Here is a 22,914-nt window from a genome sequence, read left to right on the forward strand (position 1 = left end):
CTTTTTCTTAAATAGTTATATCTATATTTCGATGCCTTTGTTTAAAAAAATACATTTTTGAATAGCTTATGCTTGTATAGTTTCATTTTTCAACAATTTTTATTTTAATTTATAGTATTATTTACATATACCTAAGTCTAGTTTTAAAGTGTTGGACGGAGTGGCCTAGCGAAAGTCTCAAGTTCGAACCCGGGTGGAACGTCCCTGAGTCCACCCAGTTTCGATGGGTACCTAATTCACGTTAGGGAAAGTAAAGGCGGCTGTGTATAGTGCTGACCACATTATCCCTTCGTATGCCGAGGTCAAGAAACATAAACTCTACTTCGTTTGCCCAATGGATCACTGGGTCTAAAGAGGAATCTTTACTTTACTAGTGTTGAAGTATCAAGTGCCCCCCCCCCCCCCCGGTTAAAAAATGTAGGAACGAACCTTGTTTCATGCTTGAGTAGAATTGTGATGCAGCTCTTAAAGTAGTGTTAAGTGGGTAATTAGTTAATTAACACTATGTGTAGTAATGTTCGCCAAAATAGAATTTTAGAAAATGTATGGCAGTAATTAAGCCAGTAATATCTCAATTCGCTTTATTTAATTATCCCTTCAGTGTTATTCAATTTCGCGTAAATAGAATTAGATTAGAACGTAAGGGCTACTTTGTCACAAAGTGCCCCAAAACCGATGACGTCATTGCCCGTATTGTTCGTGTTTGTCGTCACCCTCCGGCCATGGAAAGCGATAGAGAAAACTAAATAGACACCTTTTGTCTGCGCTCAATGGTAGGTTTAAGTGATATTTATGGACAAGTTTGGGGTAGAGTATACTCTTCCCATATCAAGAAGGGGAGGGGTGAGTGGGGAGGGTGTGGGGGGCTGATGTATTGGAGAATGTCAATGCTGTGTGAAGATAGGTGTATCCCCCTCTCACCCTTGGGCTGATAGGTACTTTGACACGCTTGGGTGGGTAAACAAACAATACCGACCCGTCTACGTGGGGACCTTCGGCTTGTCCGTCAACAATAGACTTCCTGTCCGGTGTGGTCAGCGTCACATCTGGTGTTCAACCTTCACCTTGGCTACCCATGTTTAATTAAAAGCCCCCTCTCGCATACCTTCGCTTATTCAACTAAGACATCACCCAGCGAAGACTACTGACCACCAATCTATCATTTTATTTTTCATTGGCTCTAGATGCGGATATGACGTCGTAAAAACAAATCTCAATTTGCAGACGACACTTGGTCGCGTCTACCTGATCTCAGGATACCCGATGACCATTGCCCAGTCTAGACAGACAGTGCGGGCCACTTCTCTTACATGTTCTAAGTCATACGGTATGTGTCACACTTGTATATTTATTCTCTAGAAATTATATTGATACTGACTTATTTCTCTAGAAATTATATTGATACTGACTTATTTTCTAGAAATTATATTGATACTGACTTATTTTCTAGAAATTATATTGATACTGACTTTAACAACCAAAAATAAAAATACACTTTGTTAAAACTAGATATAAATAGATTGTCACTTTCATATATTTATAAAATTGTTACAAAAACAAAAAATAAACTTTTAACACTTTGCAAAACTAAGTACACTCACTTTCACATATTAGACTTATGTCATTTTTCTTCCCAGTCTATCGTTAAAGTAACTTAAATCAAATATTGTAACATGTAACGCATGTTTAAAAGTTGTCCTTGTTCTACTTTACCAATGTTGTATTATTTAATTCAGAGAGTGACAGATAGGCTACTTACAATACTCAATTTGTGTCTAGTATACAATGTAGCATATCCTTCCATTAGTACATAGCTAGTAATATACAGATAGAGACATATGCCAATATATTCATTAGAAAATTTGTTGGTATTACAATCTCGTTCTGATTGATAGTTCATAGTTATAGAGAGTTAAAAATAGAATATTTCACCTTATGTAAATATAGAGATATTCTATTTAAAAAGTATGCATATTCCATGCCCTGCGGCTAAAGCAGAAGAAATTAAATAAAACAAACAGGTGTTTATGCTTGAGAGAATTTACTTTGTAGAGTGTTGGTAAAATGCGAGATGCGAAACGTTTATTGCCAAGGCGGTAAAATGCGATGAGAAAATGCGAGATGTGTTCAGCAGATTTGCAAGGGGTGTGTGTGGAGTGAGCAGATTCTCATTCATTTTACCTCAACATTTTATAACTCCGTCATTGCCTAAAAAAGTATAATGTTCACCCTAATTATTCATTCTTGACCTTAAAATACCATGGTTGGTGATTAATTATTGAAGATGAAAATAGTGTATTGCGCTATAGTGTATTGCGCTGTTTAATTTATAGAAATGTTTCACGACGTTTCGTATTTCGCAATGACACTCACCGGTACAGCATTACATCTTTACGCCAAACCTTAAGAGTAGACTATTTCCTTTTGTTTTCTTTACCAACAGGATGTAACTAGAGGTGCTATATACTTACCTCAAGTACTAGTAGCTGCTTAATGCTCTAATTTTACAAGCACAAAGTACTAGTAACTGCTTAAGATAAAGCATCAGTGTTTAAAAAAAACAATGCTGATTGTATCTTCCTTAAAGTGTGATTAAGGAATAGATGAATAGTAACCTATATAATGGGATGGTAGCTGAGCCGTCTATTTAAGACTGACAAGCTTTGTAATAAAATTTAATCATTTAACAACTGTTATTACCCGATAATTTACACATTTCAACTTGAAAACCTAACATTTCTATGATAGCAATTGTTAGCTGTTTTCAATGTTTAAAATTCCACTATCTATTATAGGTTTACCAGTTAATTTTTTTTACAATTATTTATCAGACAAAGCTTTTGTAATAATACTTTTCTTTTAAACATTTTCACAGATTGCACATCATTAAAGACATTTTTAGACAACCAGTCTATAAGACATCTGTCTACAACATCAAACTAAAAGACACCTGTCTACAACATCAGACTAAAAGACATTTGTCTAAAACATCAGACTAAAAGACGTCTGTCTACAACATCAGACTAAAAGACATCTGCCTACAACATCAGACTAAAAGACATTTGTCTACAGGACACCTGTCTACATCAGACTACTAAAAGACACGTCTACAAGACACCTGTTTACAAGACACCTGTCTACATCAGAGTACTAAAAGATATCTGTCAACAAGACATCTGTCTACAAGACATCTGTCTACAAGACACTTGTCCACTACAGACTATAAGACACCTGTCTAAAAGACACCCGTCTACAAAAACAAACTACTAAAAGATATCTGTCTGCAAGACACCTGTCTAAAAGACACCTGTCTACAACAATAAACTACTAAAAGACATTTGTATACAAGACACCTGTCTAAAAGACACCTGTCTACAACAATAAACTACTAAAAGACATTTGTATACAAGACACCTGTCTATAAGACACCTGTCTATAAGACACCTGTCTAAAAGACACCTGTCTACAACAATAAACTACTAAAAGACATTTATCTACAAGACACCTGTATACAACATCAGACTACTTCAAGACACCTGTCTCTGCTGTCTTGCATAGAGCCGAACTCACCCTCTCCCGTTAGATGGCCTTATCCAAAGTCCTCCACAATGGCTGGCTGACTAAGTCCCCACCAGAGAAGAAGATGAACCCGACCTTCAAGCTCTTCCGCTCCCAGTGGAAGAAACGCTTCTTCGTGCTACGTCAGAACACGCTCGACAGCAAGTACGAGCTGACCTACTACAAAGACCAGCAGTGCCTCACCAAGAAGGGCAGCGTCAACTTGGAGTCGTGTGAACAGGTCATCGAGTCCCTGCAGTCGGACGTCTTCCCACATCTCCTGGCCGTCAAGACGTACAAGAAAAACAAGCCCAGGACGTACTACCTCGCTGCGCAGGATGAAGCCCAGATGAAGCTTTGGATCCACTGGCTTTGTCTCGTCTGTCACTTAAAAACAGAAACCCAGCCCCGGGATAGTATGTACCAGCCTTTCACTCATCTTAAAATTCAAAACGAGGTATCTGAATTATCTCCATTGCATGTGTCGACTGATAATCTTGCTGAAGTCAGTTCACAAGATGAGAACTCAAACCAAGAAGACAGTGCTGTTGACACCCCAAACGCCCATTCACCACAGGTCAACTTACTATCCGACGGAGACATCATGCGGTGTCTGTCCAATTTTTCTTTACTCCTCAATGAATCAGCCCACAGCTCATTGTCAGAGTTACTTGAACAGGACTTGAATACAGTTCATGAAACCCCAGCCAACTTGCCCTCTGTTCATGAGTACTCCTCCATAGATCCAATCTACTACAACTCTTATCACGAAGACTCTAACATACACCAAAGCGAGGCTGGACCTCACGACGAAACACCAGATCCCACGTATTACAATATTATCTTCAGCGACGCACCTGAAACTTCTGGTGAGTCGCAAGAAAACGAAAACCCTGGAAGTTGTACAGAGCCTACAGGCAAAACAAAATCACCAGACTACGTCCACAGTAAAGAGCCACACATCTCAACACATGAGCCATACAGCGATGTAATGGAGGCAAGTACCACAACAATAGAGCCGCCGCCTCTGTACACCAAGACAAAAAGAGCCAGTATTTTAGCTCTAAGTGATACTCACGTCCCAGACCTGATCAGTGCCATCTCACCTGATCTACTACACACCTATGGCTACGATACCCCTCGCTCCAGCCAGCTAGCAATACCTGAACAGGTATAAAAAAATTATAATCCACAACTGATACAGAACCCGCTACTTCAAGATTAGTGGTCAGCCATCTGAAAACAAGCCTCTCAAAGTTACCCTGACACTAATTGAACACACAAACTGATTTTATTATTGATCATTTTATTAAAATTGTATTTTAACTTTCACATTGGTCCTGGAATTATTTTACGCCTTGTTGTTGAAGATTACTACGAAACGGCATCTGCTGTGAACTAGCAGCCAAGGTTTTTTGGGTTAAGACCAGTGTTTCCCAGACTTTCTCCGGGGGGGGGGGGGCACTTGATAATTTCGGGGGGGGGGGGGGGGGGCGAACACTGGTAAAAGAATTTTTTCTATATCAATTCCATTTCGTTCAGGGATGGGGGGGGGGGGCGGGGCGGTAAAGATACCTGGAAGAAACTCTGTTTAAGATATTTTGCCCCTTCCCATTCCCACAACCCTAACTCGTTTGTGTAAATAAAACAAAAAATAGTATTACATTCCAAAACAATGGTTTCAAATAGAAAGTCATCAACACATATCTGAACACATGGATAATTTCCAGTCAGGGAGAAGATCAACAGAATAAATATTAATAGCAAGGTAAGATGACATACAATTGGCCTTTTACCTCAATGTAGACTGGAGATGGCCGTTGCTAAGAATCCCCCCCACTTCCGAAATAAACAAGAGAATATATAAGAGAATATATTTTTTATTTAGAAAATGTATACTGTAACCTGTGACCCTTCACTGGAGAAACATGTCTAAAATAAATTGGGGTCATAATATAATTAACTTAATACCCGATACATAAAATCATGACTATCTCAAGTTTTGAATAATGTTAGACATCTCTCCATATCTTTCTCAGTAGCTGGTGAGCAAAGACGGTCAGGCACTTTTTCATTGACTGCTATGGCTAGCCTATAACGCTGCTTGTCTGAATGCTTGAGAATAAGATATTGGGAGCTTCATTGATTGCTATGGCTAGCCCCTAGTCCATTATGCTGCTTGTCTGAATGCTTGCGAAAAAGAAAATTGGAGCTAAATTCGCAGTGTAGAGCCCTGGCATAAAATGTGTAATACTTTTTTTTGGCGACCATCTAACTCCGCAAACTGGCGAAATAATGAATACACTTGATTTGTTGATTGTGTATTAAAGTTAATTTTATCGTAAACTCATTTGTCATAATTCGATTGCTGCGTGTGCATTTCAGATATCATAAATCAATCAGTTTTATTATTGGTCATTTAGCTGATATTTACATTGAAAAATGTGCACGTGGTTGACAAATAGAAAAAAAAGTTATGGTTTAAACATTAAATCATCATTTCTTGTGAAAGGGGTCGTCCATAAAAGACGTCACACTCGTAGGGGGGGGGGGGGCCGTAATTTTTTGACGGTGTGTGATGAGGGGGGGGGAAGCAGATGGTGTGACGTCACACTTTTGCATTATAAAAAAGCAATGTTAGAAAACAAGTTTTAGCCGTTATTTCGCGGTTTAGAGAACCATTTTAATAAATTGTAATATAAATTGATTAAAATACTCTATTTTGACAGAGTTCAGACAAGATTTTGGAAAAATATCGATGTTTTAAAAAAACGCAACTGCAATTTAGAGGGGTGTTGTATGCTGAGGTGTGACGCTATTTTAGGGGGGGGGGTCTGGCTTTTTGTGACGATGTGCGACGGAAAGGGGGGGGGGGTAAAAATCGTCAAAAAAGTGTGACGTCATTTATGGATGACCCCAAACATAAAACGTTTAGTGTTTAGTTTTACAGCCCTCTCTCCCTTTACTAACCCTGTGCTGATAAACATTATGGGCCTAGTCTGCGTCAGAGATTGATAAGGGGTGTAACACACCCGCTTAGATAGTCACAATATGCCGAGTCGCGCCTAGACCTTCTGGTACACAATACCTGGAACGTTTACCAATAGTAAAACAGACGGTGTTGTATACTAAATACTTACGTATGTGTGAGTAACCATCTAGATCTATATGCTACTAAAATAATCACGAGTTTTTTAAATTCATTTTTTGTGTCGCTTCTGCTTGATTAAAAGCACTTAAAATACGTATTTATGTAGAGAAAAAAAATTTGTAAAATTGAAGACGATAATTAAATGAATGATATTTTCATTAATGTAAACACAACGTTGGTTTGATAATTACACACACAAACAGCGATTATTAAAGTCAGTGCCTCGATTCAGTGGTTTAGCGAGGTCGGGTTTGACCCGGTGCGGCACTTAATGGTGTGTCCCCCCCCCCCCAGAGGCGTAGCGACCCTTCCCGGGGACAAATTTTCGATTTGCACCCCCCCCCCCCTCCCTCAAACTTACGATTTGCACCCCCCCTCAAACTTTCGATTTACACCCCCGCCCCCCCCCCCTCGCTACGCCTTTGCTTCGATTGCAAGAGATGCCTGGAAGAAACTCTGGATACAACACGTAACGGTATTGTGAATGAGGATCAGATGGTGGTAGGAATCGGTATTTCCAGAAAGGTTAAGAAACATTTCTGTAGAATCTAGATTTAGATCAGACATTTTTCAGGTGGGGGGGGGGGTGCAGGCTAAATTTTCCGAGTGGGCGGAATCTACTAAATGTATATATTTTCTATAGAAGTGCTAGAAATACTTCGGAGAAGAAAAGCTTGAAAAAAAAAACCGGCTAGAGCTAGAATATTAAGTGAAAAAGAGCACTACACAAAAACACGAAAACTATCGAACCTAAACCAGACTACATTTACTCCATAACATATCTTAATATCATTTACTATTCATTTAGCCCCAAAATGGCACCTAAACTCAAATTGATCTACTTTGATGCACGTAGCAGAGCTGAAGTTTCAAGATTACTTTTGGCCTTGGCTGGGCAAAAATACGAAGATGTGAGAATTTCAAAACAAAATTGGCCTGAAGAAAAACCCAGTAGGTTTTACTTTGACTTACATTATTCACGTTAGTATTGAACGCAACGCTTTCCACCTTCTTTCTATTTATCTCAGAGGCGTAACGACCCCTCCCGGCGCCCGGGGACAAACTTTCAATTTGGCGCCCCCCCCCCAATATATATTTTTATATTTATAATTCAAAACTGCACTTAAAATGAGCTTTTAATTTTTTTTCCAACCCATTTAGGCGCCCCTAGGGTCGGCGCCCGGGGACATATGTACCCCCCCTTCGCTACGCCTCTGATTTATTTTTTGGGGCATATTAACAACTGATGTTAATATAATATAGTACTTTGTAATAGATGTTGTGTTATTATAGCTTAGCCGTAGATGTATCACATTTAAGGATTAAATTATATTGATTTCTTGCATGGACACAAGGGGGTTCAGTAATAGTGTTAAAACTAGTTTGTCACATTGTATTCGTATTTACCTTTATTTTAAATTATTTTATATTGGTATCAAATTGTATCACTGATATAATAGTATTTTTTTTTTCTTAGAAACTCTCTTTGGTCAGGTGCCAATGCTTGAAGTGGATGGTGTTCTCTATGCACAGAGTGTAGCCATTGAAGCTTACTTAGCCAGAGAATTCAGTAAGTACATATTTGCTCAAAAGTATTAATTAAAATAATTAAAGACATGTGCAAAAGATTCATATCCTACCATTTTATATATATATATATATATATATATATATATATATATATATATATATATATATATATATATATATATATATATATATATATATATATTGTTAACGTATCTATTTACCATTTTTTCCAAAGTTTCTCAAGCTTAAAGATCAAATCTTATATTATACCTATACCATACTAGCATTAGTTCAAGGACACTCGTTACGATAACACTCAATAGTTACTAGTAGCAGATAAGCGGGGGTGTGGAGGGGGGGGGAACAACATTGTATTCAAATTTGACAAGCTATTGGGAACTACGACCAAATGCCCAGACAAATGAATAATCACAATTTATTTTCTTCTCTGTCATCCTATATTCATTGCATAATCACTATTTGGACATGATGGTCCATCAAGTTTCTTCAATTACTAACCACGGCATATATAGGTATAGTGTGGTCAGCACCACTTTACCAAACCACCTTCACTCCCCCTCACGTGAGACTCAGGAACGTCCGATAGTTAAACTCGAGACTTATGAATCAGCAGTCGAACACTACCTGTCCATGTAGTCATGTACACGCAGAACACATTTCCCGTTACTGTGTCGTTTCCAATTATTTGTGACATTTTTTTTTGTTTGAAGATTTCTATGGTAAGTCACCTTTAGACCAACTGAAGGTAGATCAAGTTGTTCAACTCAATCAGGAATACAGGGCCAAAGCAATGACTGCACTTAAAGAAAGAGATGAAGCACGAAAGGTGAAACAACCTACTTAAGTTTCTGTAAATCACTGTGTATACTTCAATCACAGTAGTCTGTTAATCAATTTTATATTAGGCTTTTTGTTTGAAAAACGTTTGCCTGTTACTTGAAATATATGTAGTTGTACTTACGGTAAAGTTAGTTGGAGAAACATATTAGGGTGGTTAGGGCAGTGGCGTAGCGAGGTCGAATTTCACCCAGTGCGGCACGTAATGGTGTCACCCCCCCCCCCCCACCCAGAGGCGTAGCGACCCTTTCCCGGGGACAAACATTCAAATTTTCGATTTGCACCTCCCCCCCTCAAACTTTCGATTTGCACCCCTCCCCCCCCCCCCTCAAATTTGTCTCTATATATTTTGCTATTTTTTGCCTTGGTGTCACCCCCTATATGGTGTCACCCGGTGCGGTCCGCACCCCATGCCCCCCCCCCCCCCTCCGCTACGCCTCTGGGTTAGGGGAGTATTTGCACTGTTGCTTTTTTATGTTGTGGGTATGCATGCTGTATAGTTTATGCATATCCAAGAAGAACAGTTTGAAATAATATACAAATCTGTCCCATTTACTTGAACTCGCAATAGAAATTTGATATTTTATCTTCAGGCTGAGTTGATGAAGAATGTGAAAGAGGTGGAGTCGCCCTTGTATCTGGGATTCCTTGAGAAACTCTTGAAAGAGAACGGCACTGGTTATTTTGTAGGATCATCTGTAAGTTGACTGTATTCAGTATTTAACAAATCTTGTCTTAATATTTTATAAATAATTTAATTATTTGTTTTATTTCTTATTTTATGTGCATTCAAAAGCGTGTTACCATAAAGTTTTTCATATGTGCTTTACTTATTTATCTGATTTAATTAATTATGTAATAGCTTGATCTGAGATGGGGGGGGGGTTACTGCGCACGTCTGCTATCACACGTTTTTGTAATGCACATTTTTCTTTATCTCGTGATGACACTTTGTGTTTATTCTTGAACAGTGTTTCTTCCAGACTTTTTTCTCCGGGGGGGGGCACTTGAAATTTTCGGGGGGGGGGGGGGGGGGGGGTAGACTTTCTTCGAGGGGGGGGGCACTGTTAAAAGTATATATTTTCTATATAAATTATATAAATTTCATTTCGTTCGGGGGGGGGGGGGGGCGGTAGAATTTTTTCGAAGATATGCCTGGAAGAAACTCTGTTCTTAAAACGTTCACCACCCTCATTTTCGTACTTAATGCAAGCTGTTTGCATACAAGGCTACTGCCGCCTACCCCCCCCCCCCCCCCCCCCCTGGATCGTTCCGTCATCGCTCATTTTGGGAAATACTGCTTTAAGGGGTGATTTACATTCTTTTTTTTTTTACAGCTCATTTATTACTAGTGTAAATATTTTAAATATTTAATTGATATTTATAAATAAATTGTAGTTTTTACATTAGTTTACAATAAAGCTTTTAAAAATTTCCCTCTACAGCTGACGTATGCTGACATCAGTACGTACGACAACATTTTCGCCTTCACCACCCGAGGTTCATTTGTCACCAGACCTAACGATGACCTCCCTTTTCTGAAAGAACTCTTCAACATTGTTGAAAATAATGAGCGCATCAAAGCCTACCTGGCCAGTCGGAAACAAACAGAAACTTAATGTGATTGCCGGTTAGCTCAAATTTAATTGTATGCTTTTATGGAAACACGATGTTTTATTATTAGTTTTATTGCAGCTCTGTGTTATCTTCTAGATTATTCTACGTTGCAGCACTTGTTTCAGTGAATTAAAATTCCAGATCCATCTCGGCTGATACAATTTGTATTTGTATTTCTTATTGTTTGTGTTATCAAAAGTGTGTATGTAACTAAAAATTGAATGCCAAGATAACTAACTTAAAACTTTTATGCATTTTTTTTTATTAGGGCCCTATTTTTTAAAGAATATCTACTTTTTAACTAAACAGCCTGTTTAGGGTTTAATATGTTCAGTATCAAAATTCTAAGACTAAAATGAAGAAATGTGACATACATGAGTCAAATTATCTTACAGTATACAGCTGTTGTGGTACGAGGAGAAACATTTGTGTCCGCCCATAGAAAAATACACATCACACTTGCAATTTTAAAGATTACTGCTATACATTTTTAAAAAAAAATCACCAGAAACCTGATTTTCATGTTAGTAGTTTGACAGGCTGGTATGCAACATGATACAGGTCTTAGCACTCTATCCCTCCCCCCCCCCCCTCCCCCCGTCCACCACTGGAGACTTATGGATAAATGTGTTTTTGTCTAATATAATAATCACCGTTTTAATGTTTCGAAAATGCACGATTAGCCAAACCAGTTTCTTGACCAATCAATCTACGGGTCATCTATAAATGACTTCACGCTTTTTTGTACGATTTTTACCTCAAAATTGCAGTTGAATTTTTTTTAAACAGATATTTTTCCAAAATCTTGTCTGAACTCTGTCAAAATAGGGTATTTTAATCAGTTCCTATTAGTTTATTAAAGCAGTTTTCTAAAACGCGAAATGACGTCTAAAATTCGTTTTCTAATATTGGTTTTTTTATAATGCAAAAGTGTGACGTCGCACCATCTGAACCCCCCCCCCCCTTTCGCCCAATCACAGTCACAAAATAAAGGACACCCCCTCCCTCTACGAGTGTGACGTTATTTATGGACGACCCCTAGTTTTAAAAAGTATTTCTCGAAGTTTTTGGGTAGTTTTTATTGTCACACTCTCCACAAGTGGCAAGTCTCTACAAAACTGGGAATACATATGGACTTCGAGACTAATGAAACTTCACAGAAATTCAGCCGCTAAGGGAAAAAACTCACTATTTGATATGATGAAAGTTGTTGCCCCTGAGTATTTTTTAACGATCGTTACCATTGACTAACCCAGTTGTGCAACATATCGGTAGCAGGATAGACGCAGTTCAACAGTTGAGCAGTATGACCACTGGTTGGAGCCATGCTACAGTAGAGCCACCAATGACAAAAGCCACTATTTTCCCACGTTTTCTTTAACTTGCTTTCTCTGTGTGTTTCTGTGTTTGTCTTTCCAATCCAATCTTGCGATCGAAATTTCTGGCACTTCCCAGTTAGCTAGCGCGCTGAAATTTTCAGGGAAGCTTTGTTTTGGATGACAATTGAATATTCTATTGTTTTTATTACTAAATTAATCCATGGAAACATTTTATTGATCATTTTAAACCGCTATATAATTGTACCAAAAAACGTGGGGGAAAAGGGACATTACCCAGTAACTGTAATTTGATGAAAACAAGGTTCGGCACTCCCCCTCTTTTTGCTTACTGAGTAGTTGTCACGCTGTGTTTGTGTACAAACAACCATAACGTAACAACTGGTGGCCAGTATGGGGGAGACGATATGGTCGAGTGGTTGGGCACACGATTGCTATCCCACTCGACACGGGTTCAAATCTATGTGTTCTAGTCAGTAACGTATTCACACAACGTGTTTTTTACGAGTTGTCTTTTTACGAGTTGTCTTCGTTTACCCAAAAAAAAAAAGTGAAAAGATAAAATCGATAGCAAGATTTACATGCAAACAAACAGACAAACACTAAAAAGTAGAAAATAATAATCATTAAAAAAGTTTTAAAAAACCCACGTTTTCTGATTGAACTAAAAAGTAGAAAATAAATACTATACATCACAATAATGCAAGCGATCACTCTACTATAAGCTATCAAAAACGTGGGGCGCCGTGATTTTCTTACAGTTTCTAATACTGTTGACTCTCTACAAGCTCCCTAATAAAAGTCAATAGTATTATCTAATCAATAGTAATATAACTTTTACTTCGGCGAACCACGTTTTTGATAGCTTATAGTAGAGTGATCGCTTGCATTATTGTGATGTATAGTATTTATTTTCTACTTTTTAGTTCAATCAGAAAACGTGGGTTTTTTAAAACTTTTTTAATGATTATTATTAGTTCTAAGTTCATTACTTCATTGCCATTTTCTCCAGAGCTAAACATTGGACTACAGATATCCTAGTTTGATGTTGGGTATTTATTTTCACGAACTACATTAAGACAACACAATATCATTCAGCAAAAAAAAAAACTTGTAAAATCCTATTTTTTTTTATTTACATCAACTTCATCGTACTTTAAAAACATTAAAATATAATTCGACGTAAATTGTTAAAACTGTCATTCACATGCTTTTAAAAATAACATGAATTCAAGTTGAGCTCAGCAGTAAGGTAACATCACGAGTCTGATCAATCTGATAGCAGCTATGTTCACGAACTCTACCTCAGCGTTTCTTTAACTCCGGATGAGAATAATAATACATGGCCATCATGTTGAGCTTAGCATGATGTCAGCATCAACGGTTTTTAAATCCAGATAAGCCTGAGAGTCCACAGAGTCGTGAGCTTAGACATCGTGATGGTAGTTTGTTAACCTCAACGTTTCAATAGCTCATGTTAAGCTTGACAATCCACAATCATGATCGTGAGCTAAGACATGATGGTAATTTGTTTACTTCAACGTTTCAATAACTCAGGATGATTTTGACAGTACAGGGCCATCATCGTGAGCTAAGACACCATGATGGTTGTTAAGCTCAACGTTTCAATAGCTCAGGATAAGCTTGACAATCCACAGTCTAGATCGTGAGCTAAGACACCATGATGGTTAATTAAGCTCAACGTTTCAATAACTCAGGATGATTGTGACAGTACAGGGCCATCATCGTGAGCTTAGACAGCATGATGGTAGCCGTGTTGATAATCTCTTCCTCCCTGTTCTCTCCCTCTAAGTCGCCAGGCAGCCATTTTTTCAGTTCATCTAGTAGACTGTCTATCTCGGCCTGTTCATCTCGCTCCTGTAACACAAAAACAAACATTTTAAACTTTGTATCAGTTCATACAATAGTCCGTAAGACGACCTGAGTCCAGCCAGCTCCGATGGGTACCTGAAAGTAAAGGCGTCTGAGCATAGTGCTGACCAGGCTATCCTTTCGTATGCCGTGGTCAAGAAACAAACTCTTCATCACTGACCTTAAATTAAAAGTGTAATTTATACGTTGCTAAAGAAGATTGTAGAGTTTATTGCTAATTATTTTATGAGGAATTGTAAACGGATGCCAGAGATGTACAAGTAACGTAAACTAAAGACCTTTTACCTTGTAGGGATACAAAAATCAAAAAAAAAAATTACAAGTAGCCTCGGCTTACTCATCTTGCTACCGTAAAAGAAAATTATGATGTATTGTCTCAGTACTTTTAGTACAAGATATGCCTCTGTCAGTTCACATGTTCCTTTAAACAAAAAACATTTTAACAAGTTCCTATGTATCCTTATTTTTAAGATTTTAAACGTGATTGTGAAAATGGAATACGTCTTTTACAATTGTCCGGCTGTGGCATATTATGGCTTTTTGTGGTATTGTGGTAAATTTAGATCCGAGGATTATAAAGCTACGAGCCGGCCCGCGGCATAACATACGCCGCTATTTAGTTGTTTCTAATTTTCAATAATTCATAATTTGTGAATTCGACAGTACCAACGCTGACACTGAAAATATTTCTTTAAAACACTATAAGTAGCTCGTTAAGGACCATAACCCCCCCCCCCTTCCTTCCCTCCCCCCTCCCCCCCCCCCCCCCTACGTTTAAAATCGTTGGCTCTGCTTGTAAACATTTAGAGTGAACACGGCTCACTAAAACCATGTAGGGGTGGGGAGGTAGGGGGAGCGTTTGCAGCTTGTTTTCTAACGGCTCGAAGAAGAGAATTATATATATAGATAGATGGTAGCACGCGTGAAGAGAGTTCGGTTAGGGACGGTGTTCACTTAGTGGGTTTTATAAGGTTAATACTTTACTCAAGTATAGTGTATACATTACCGGTAAACTGCGACCCTTGTTAAAAAAATTTGGAGATTTTTTTTTTATATACATGGGGTGTTAGGTAACTAGTAGTTAAATATACGCACAGAGCTTACTGATGTCATTGCTAACTATCCCTAAATTTAACCCCAACCCTAATCCTAACCTAATTTATAATTATAAAACTAGTCGATTGCAATACTACTTACAACCCCCCCCCCCCCAGCACCTATTTTTAGAGGAGTCTATTATGGGACATCGGTATCCTCCATCCAACTTTTTAAAAGCCCTGTCATTCGAACATAAGGTTACAATAAGCTATGTAATCATACTAAAAAAATCAAAGCTTTAACATAGTAATCATTTTGCACTTATTTCACAAATGGTGTAAAACATTCAATTTAGGTTTGAAAAAATACTTTCTGGCAACAACCATTCGGAACCAGCTTTTCAAGCCTATTGAGAGCATCTGAATTTTAACGTTCAACTTTTCACCAGTTTCCCATAATGATAATACAATGGATTTCCATTAGGTCTTTTGTGATATAACTATATCACTAAAACTTAAACACTAATCGCTATCTCTACATCAGGACTAAACTAATATTAAAATATCCCTAACAACCCAACACCTCTACCTTCGTAAACTCCAATTGCTAGTATTGCAACAATTTTGAAATTTTAAACCTAATTATTTTTACAAGCTTTTATTTAACTCACTTCCTCTGTCTGTCGTAAGTCGTCAGTCGTCAGTCTAGACGGAAACGCAGGAGTGAAAATTCGGACAGTTCTACTTGACCGATACGATTCACATTTGGCACGTGGGTCAAGACATGAAGACAATGCAATCTGAAACTAAATTTGACTTAATTGGATGCCTAATTGATTTTTTATGAATTAATTAAAATTTGGACCGAATTAGTAGGCATGTCTAGCCAACCACACCACACGCGTCATCAATAGCTGCGCCATCACGACCACGTAATGGCTGCGTTCAAAAACCATTGCGCGCCTACTGAACGTGATATTCAGTAGGCGCGCAATGGTTTTTAGTCATGTAACTCTATTGTAGATAAAACATGTAAAGTACTGAAAAAAAATTCATAAAAAACGTTTTAATAACAAGCTTTTATGTAATGATGCACTAAAAAGTAGAAAATAAATTATAGACTACTATTTAAATAACTATAAAGAAAAGCGTGGGTGTCTTCCTTAACATTAGTAAAGGTATCCAATAGATACTAAAGTGACCCACGCTTTTCTTTATAGTTATTTAAATAGTAGTCTATAATTTATTTTCTACTTTTTAGTGCATCATTACATAAAAGCTTGTTATTAAAACGTTTTTTATGAATTTTTTTTTTTCCTTTTAGTGGCATTTTGCTCCATTGCATAATACATACTAATTACTAACTAGTTTGCAATGATGTCCAAATAATTGAACTATTCTAATTCACACAATTATGGGATCATGAACATACAATATTTTTTATCCTTCCCAACCTTATTAGCATCTTTACATTCCCGTAGAATATGACTTGTACAATATTTCTGGGACCTCCAGACACCCATCCCTTCCACCAGAGGCGTAGCGAGGGGGGGGGGCGGGGGGTGCGGACCGCACCGGGTGACACCATTTAGGGGGGTGACACCAAAGCAAAAAATAGCAAAATATATAGAGAAAAACTTGAGGGGGGTGCAAATCGAAAACTTAAGGGTGGTGCAAATCGAAAGTTTGAGGGGGGTGCAAATCGAAAATTTGTAAGTTTGTCCCCGGGAAGGGTCGCTTCGCCTCTGGGGGGTGACACCATTAAGTGCCGCACCGGGTTACACCCGACCTCGCTACGCCACTGCCCTCCACTAACGATAATTATAAATTTAATGAGATTTTTTTTTAAATTTTGAGAAACACATTTAGGAGAAAACTATCTGCAAATTCTTACTTTAAAGAATACAGGCATCCCTGTTCCTACGAATGTTATACCAGTTTCTGATAATAGAATCTTTTTTAAAAAGGGGTGTAAGGTTACTGGTATTTAACTAAAGTACACATGGCTTGCTAATATCAATGCTAACCCTAACCCTAACACCAACCCTAGTCCTACCATACGCCTAACCCTAATTTCTAACCAAAACACTAGTCGAGATTACTATACTTCTAACAACCCAACACACCTATTTCATGGAAGAGTCTAATAGCGGAAATAGGTATCCAAAATCATCCAAACAAGCATTCTTAATTGCATAAAACTTGGCAAAAAGGGTAATAAATTGGCTTAACTTCATTAAAAAGCCTGGATGGATTTCTTATACCAGTCAGATAATAAAATCTTTAAAAATGGGTGTTAGTTTACTTCTATCCATAAGCTAGACCAGATTACATTACTAACAACCCAACACCTTAATCAACCAAAACATAAAAAAAATAAAAGTTGAAAATTTAATTTAACTCACTGTTTCCACCTTTTGGATGCCTGTCGCCTGTGCTTGTTCTGTGTCGTTTTCTTTTCGGTCAGCGGTTTCATCTTTTCTCTCAGCGGTTTCATCTTTTCTATCAGTGGTTTTATCTTTTCTGTCAGTGGTTTTATCTTTTCTCTCAGCGGTTTTATCTTTTCTGTCAGCGGTTTTATCTTTTCTGTCAGCGGTTTTATCTTTTCTGTCAGCGGTTTTATCTTTTCTCTCAGCGGTTTCATCTTTTCTGTCAGTGGTTTTATCTTTTCTGTCAGCGGTTTTATCTTTTCTCTCAGCGGTTTCATCTTTTCTGTCAGTGGTTTTATCTTTTCTGTCAGTGGTTTTATCTTTTCTGTCAGCGGTTTTATCTTTTCTGTCAGTGGTTTTATCTTTTCTGTCAGTGGTTTTATCTTTTCTGTCAGTGGTTTTATCTTTTCTCTCAGCGGTTTTATCTTTTCTGTCAGCGGTTTTATCTTTTCTGTCAGCGGTTTTATCTTTTCTGTCAGCGGTTTTATCTTTTCTGTCAGTGGTTTTATCTTTTCTATCAGTGGTTTTATCTTTTCTGTCAGCGGTTTTATCTTTTCTGTCATCGGTCTTATCTTTTGACTTCTCAACCTTCTCTGTGGATACTTTAATTACAGGTAGAGAATTCTCCATCATAAAGTTATGGTGTCTTGACGCTTACTAAAATAAAACTTGGTTTCCAAATGCCGAGGTTGTAATAAAATAAGACTGATTTGCTTTTTATTAATATAAAAAACGGCGTTCGCAAGACGAACGTCTGAGCTAAAATGAAGAATCTGAGCTAAAGTAACACGCGTCACCTGATCGGTTGGCCTATTATACTATGTGAGCTTTTCTCAGTCGGTAGTGAATTTTTTTGTTATTTTTTTAAGCGTGGAAAATGTTATTCAAAGTGAGATTTATCTCCCTTTACAACACACATCAATTAGTGTTTTCAAAATGATTTGGTGAACACCAACTCACTGATAATTTCTATTAGTTCCCATGATAGTTATTTCCCCTTTTTGTAATCACTTAGAATCTTAAGCTGTGACCCAGTGACACACTACATGACTAAATGTAGTAGCAAAGGCGTAGCGAGGGGGGGGGCGGACCGCAGCGGGTGACACCATTTAGGGGGGGGGGGGGTGACACCAAGGCAAAAAGTAGCAAAATATATAGAGAAAAACTTGAGGGGGGGGGGTGCAAATCAAAAATTTGAAAGCTTGTTCCCGGGAAGGGTCGCTACGCCTCTGGGGGGTGACACCATTAAGTGCCGCACCGGGTAACACCCGATTGATCAGTTTAAAAAAGCAAGGGAATTAACCTTGTGATTTCAATAGGTACGGAATATTTTAATCAAGTATTCTCCCCTTGAAACAGCCATTAGGTTTGCTTTAGACAATTTTTAGATCTTAGAAAATGTCAAGACTAGTAGGTTAAAAACTATTGTCCGAATGAGTAACACATTTTGAAGATCTATATATTTAAATAATTAACCAGAAAAATGAAATTAATTAAAAAATCAATTTCTAGTTGTCGAGAGCTAACTTTTACAGTTGTTTTTTTTTTATTCTTTTTAAAATACGACTACCCTACACGTTGCGTTTGTGCAGAACTAGTTATTAGCCGTGGTATAACATATGAGTTAAAGCAGACAATTTTTTTTTAAATTAATTTCAGACGCAGGAATCATTTGAATTCATGTTTTTATTATGTTGAATGAAGAAAAGAAAATTTTTAATGTAATTTTTAAAATAAAAAATTAATTACTGCAAAAATCAACATCACACACATATATATCTACAGTATATACATAGTAGTTCCACATATACAGATAAACATAAATATACACAAAAAAGAAAACATAATTATAATGACAAAGATAAAACAGCAATTAGTAAAGATAAGGAGATGGTAAAGTTTTGAGTGAGGTAGGGATAAGAATACGACAAGTACAAATGAAACTAAAAGATGTAAATGGGCTAAAGCATAAGAATAGCCACATTAGGAAACGATACTGGAATAATAATTGATACTGGAACTGTCTATCAGAAATATTGAAACAGTCAGTCATATTTCTAGTGTCGTTCACATAGTCGATTTATTTTCAGTTGACCCATTAGGAATTGTCGAACCAGAGATCTAGAATTTTCCACTCAGGAATATAGACTAGTAATGTCCCAACTTGGAATATAGACTGAATTACCCAACCAGGAATTTAGAATACTCCACTCAGGAATCGAGATCAGATATGCCCAACCAGATATCTTAAATGTTCCACCTCGACATAGTATGTGTCAATCTAGGAATCTAGAACATTCCACTCAGGAATCGAGACTAGAATTGTCCCATTCAAGGTCCTGTTTCTCCTCCACCAGCTTGGTCCATCTGCTCCGGGAGCTATAGATGTGCACTACGGCTAGCAGCAGGAGCAGGAGCAGGATGCTCACGCACGCGATAACCAGGGGCACGAAGTACATTCTAGAACCGCTACCGGAATCCTCTGACGCATGCGTGTCTAGGATCTGGCTCACCATCTGCACGCTTGACTGAATATTCGAGGTGGGAAGTGACGAACTCTCAGCCGGAGCGTAGACGACAACTTTGATGAAAATTGGTTTGGACGCCCGGCCTTCACAATCGGTACCGACCACGGCGAAGAAAAAACTCGATCCGTTGGCGTACTGCAAAGGATGCTTGTTTTTCAAAACTCCGGTTGAGGAAATATCAAAAGGGATATCGTCATTTATAATCTCGAAGAAACAAACAGAAACGTTTGGTTTGGGGAACTCCAAATCTGTAGGCTCCACCTTCAAAATGGCGTCGTACATTTTACCCTCGTTGACGTAAGCGACGTAGGTCTCCTTGACGAACCTGACGTCATCGTTGGTTTCTATGACTTTGATGAGTAAAAAAGCTTTGGACGAGCGCCGGACCGGCGTACCGCAGTCCCGGGCGACTATTTCAAGTTTGTAATACCGCCTCCTGTTGACGTTTAGTTTTTCTCCTGCTTTCACGCGCACTTCCGCCGCGCCGATGATTTTATCCGTGACGACAATCTCAAAGGGGACGCTACTCTGGCCGTAAATATTTCGTCTGAGAATCAAATAGCTGCAGATAAATTGTCCGCTACCCGAGTCGTCTTCATCGTACGCTGTTAGTTTGGGTTCGAGGTGGACCACAGTTTCGTTTTCTCGGATTTTCCCGAACAGCACGGGTTTGCCCTTGACGAACTGGTTGGACCAAATGACCGGATGGAACCGGTTTTCAGTGGGTGAAGCCTTGTATGTGTTGATAAAGGCAGCCATCACAAACATCAGTGTTGGTATCATCATGGCTAATCTACGGAAGATATGAACATCTTTCATCATAAGTTTAAGCCATTATAAATCAATCAATTGTTTTTTTAGAATTGTGATTTAAACATACAGGTCAGACAGAGAAAATCACAATATGGGTCATCACGCTTTTTTGGACGATTTTTAACCCCCCCCCCCCCCATCACCTCCGTCACATTGTCACAAATAGCCAGACCCCCCCCCCTAAAATGACGTCACACCTCAGCCTACAATCCCCCTCAAATTTGAATTTTTCATAAAACATCGATATTTTTCCAAAATCTTGTCTGAACTGTCAACATAGAGTAATTTAATCAATTCCTACTACAGTTAATTAAAACGCGAAATAACGTCTAAAATTCGTTTTCTAACATTGCTTTATTATAATGCAATAGTGTGACGTCGCACCATCCAACCCCCCCCCCCCCTCATCACACACCGTCACAAAATTACGGAAGGGTGCCAGAATCCCTATTGGGAAGGGTGCCAGAATCCCTATTGGGAAGGGTGTCAAAATCCCTTTTGGGAAGGGTGTCGAAATCCCTATTGGGAAGGGTGTCGAAATCCCTATTGGGAAGGGTGTCAGAATCACTATTGGGAAGGGTGTCAAAATCCCTATGGGGAAGGGTGTCAAAATCCCTATGGGGAAGGGTGTCAAAATCCCTATTGGGAAGTGTGTCAAAATCCCTATTGGGAAGGGTGTCAAAATCCCTATTGGGAAGGGTTTCAAAATCCCTATTGGGAAGGGTGTCAAAATCCCTATGGGGAAGGTTGTCAAAATCCCTATTGGGAAGTGTGTCAAAATCCCTATTGGGAAGGGTGTCAAAATCCCTATTGGGAAGGGTTTCAAAATCCCTATTGGGAAGGGTGTCAAAATCCCTATGGGGAAGGGTGTCAAAATCATTATGGGGAAGGGTGTCAAAATCCCTATTGGGAAGGGTGTCTAAATCCCTATTGGGAAGGGTGTCAAAATCCGTATGGGGAAGGGTGTCAAAATCCGTATGGGGAAGGGTGTCAAAATCATTATGGGGAAGGGTGTCTAAATCCCTTTTGGGAAGGGTGTCAAAATCCCTATTGAGAAGGGTGTCAAAATCCCTATTGGGAAGGGTGTCACAATCCCTATTGGGATATGATCTCAAAATCATTATGGGGAAAGGTGTCAAAATCATTGGATGGGTGCCGAAGGAAATTGGAGGAGGGGGTTCAGTAATTGTAACGTATACATTTTTTCATTGTTAAAAGCAAACTTTTGAAATTATTTGGCTTTTTTATTAAAAATTATAAAAACTATAAAACATGTGATTGGGATGAAAAAAAATCGTTTTAAAATGTAACACAATTTATGGACGAAACCTTATAAACCTAACCCAATGTTTAATTGTTGACAGTTATGATTTTTTTTAGTTGGGGGACGGGTCTTGAAGCAACACAACACCGCACTTTATAAATGCTAATGTAAATATCTCCAAGACCACCCTATCAAATTGATCATTTAACTTAATCCCAATTTAAAAAGAATAGACAAACAGTCAAAAATATTTCTAAAGTCTTGCAGAATGTTTATAAAATATTATACTTTCACGAATATTAACCTGCTACTTAAGTTTTTATAGGAGTAAAAACAAACTTACCTTTTTAAGACTACTTTAAAAATATTGTTTCCAAAGTTTACGAAAACTAGAACTCTTGACTTTGTCTTGTGTATCTGCGTGTGTCAATATTATTTTTTTCAAATCCTCCGAATTTATATACCCCATCTTCTGCGCATGACGTCAACGGGTGTCAGATTTACATTATTATTGTCTGCTGCTTGAATGAATGGACACTGATTTCATCCAGACACGTCACACAGCGGTCAGTCTGTCGGCGAGACGGTTGGAAAGACGTCAGGTGGTGCCCAGGTGGCCGACCGCGACACGTCATTCAGCGGTCAGTCTGTGGTCGAGACGTTCAGGTGGTGTTCAGATGGCCTCCCTGGACACGTCATTCACGGTCAGTCTGTGGTCGAGACGGTCAGGTGGTGGCCAGATGGTCAAAATCCAGACGTCGCGACGCGATGAAAGGGAGACAGTCGTTGTTGATGACGATACGGAAGAGCCTTAAAAAGGTGGGTTCTTTTAACTTATGTTTTCAAACATTTCTTTGAAGTCATCTCCCTGATTTAAACAATTGGACGTTGATGAAGTA

The 22,914-nt window shown here is 38.4% G+C and overlaps 3 protein-coding genes across 3 annotated transcripts; 2 read left to right on the top strand and 1 right to left on the bottom strand.

The window, feature by feature from the left end:
* The first annotated feature begins 3,583 nt into the window (after positions 1-3,583).
* Positions 3,584-4,735, top strand: LOC131930610 (GRB2-associated-binding protein 3-like). The gene has a single exon (XM_059287177.1). It carries the CDS (start codon positions 3,584-3,586, stop codon positions 4,733-4,735), a length of 1,152 nt encoding a protein of 383 aa, XP_059143160.1.
* A 1,874-nt stretch (positions 4,736-6,609) lies between these two features.
* On the top strand, positions 6,610-10,716 carry LOC131930611 (glutathione S-transferase 1-like). Its single transcript, XM_059287178.1, has 6 exons — positions 6,610-6,704; positions 7,518-7,660; positions 8,187-8,279; positions 8,971-9,086; positions 9,691-9,795; positions 10,543-10,716. The coding sequence occupies exons 2-6, from the start codon at positions 7,525-7,527 to the stop codon at positions 10,714-10,716; spliced, it is 624 nt and encodes a 207-aa protein (XP_059143161.1). The 5' UTR covers positions 6,610-6,704; positions 7,518-7,524.
* Positions 10,717-13,183: 2,467 nt separating this feature from the next.
* On the bottom strand, positions 13,184-18,207 carry LOC131930622 (pre-mRNA-splicing factor CWC22 homolog). The gene is made up of 2 exons (XM_059287189.1): positions 17,387-18,207; positions 13,184-13,929 (listed from the first exon to the last, which is right to left on the bottom strand). Exons 1-2 carry the CDS (start codon positions 18,041-18,043, stop codon positions 13,750-13,752), a joined length of 837 nt encoding a protein of 278 aa, XP_059143172.1. The 5' UTR covers positions 18,044-18,207; the 3' UTR covers positions 13,184-13,749.
* Positions 18,208-22,914: the final 4,707 nt, after the last annotated feature.

The sequence above is a fragment of the Physella acuta genome, unplaced genomic scaffold (assembly GCF_028476545.2).
Source record: "Physella acuta isolate Inbredline_101_S28 unplaced genomic scaffold, ASM2847654v3 ptg001810l, whole genome shotgun sequence".
Classification (NCBI taxonomy): Eukaryota; Metazoa; Mollusca; class Gastropoda; family Physidae; genus Physella; species Physella acuta.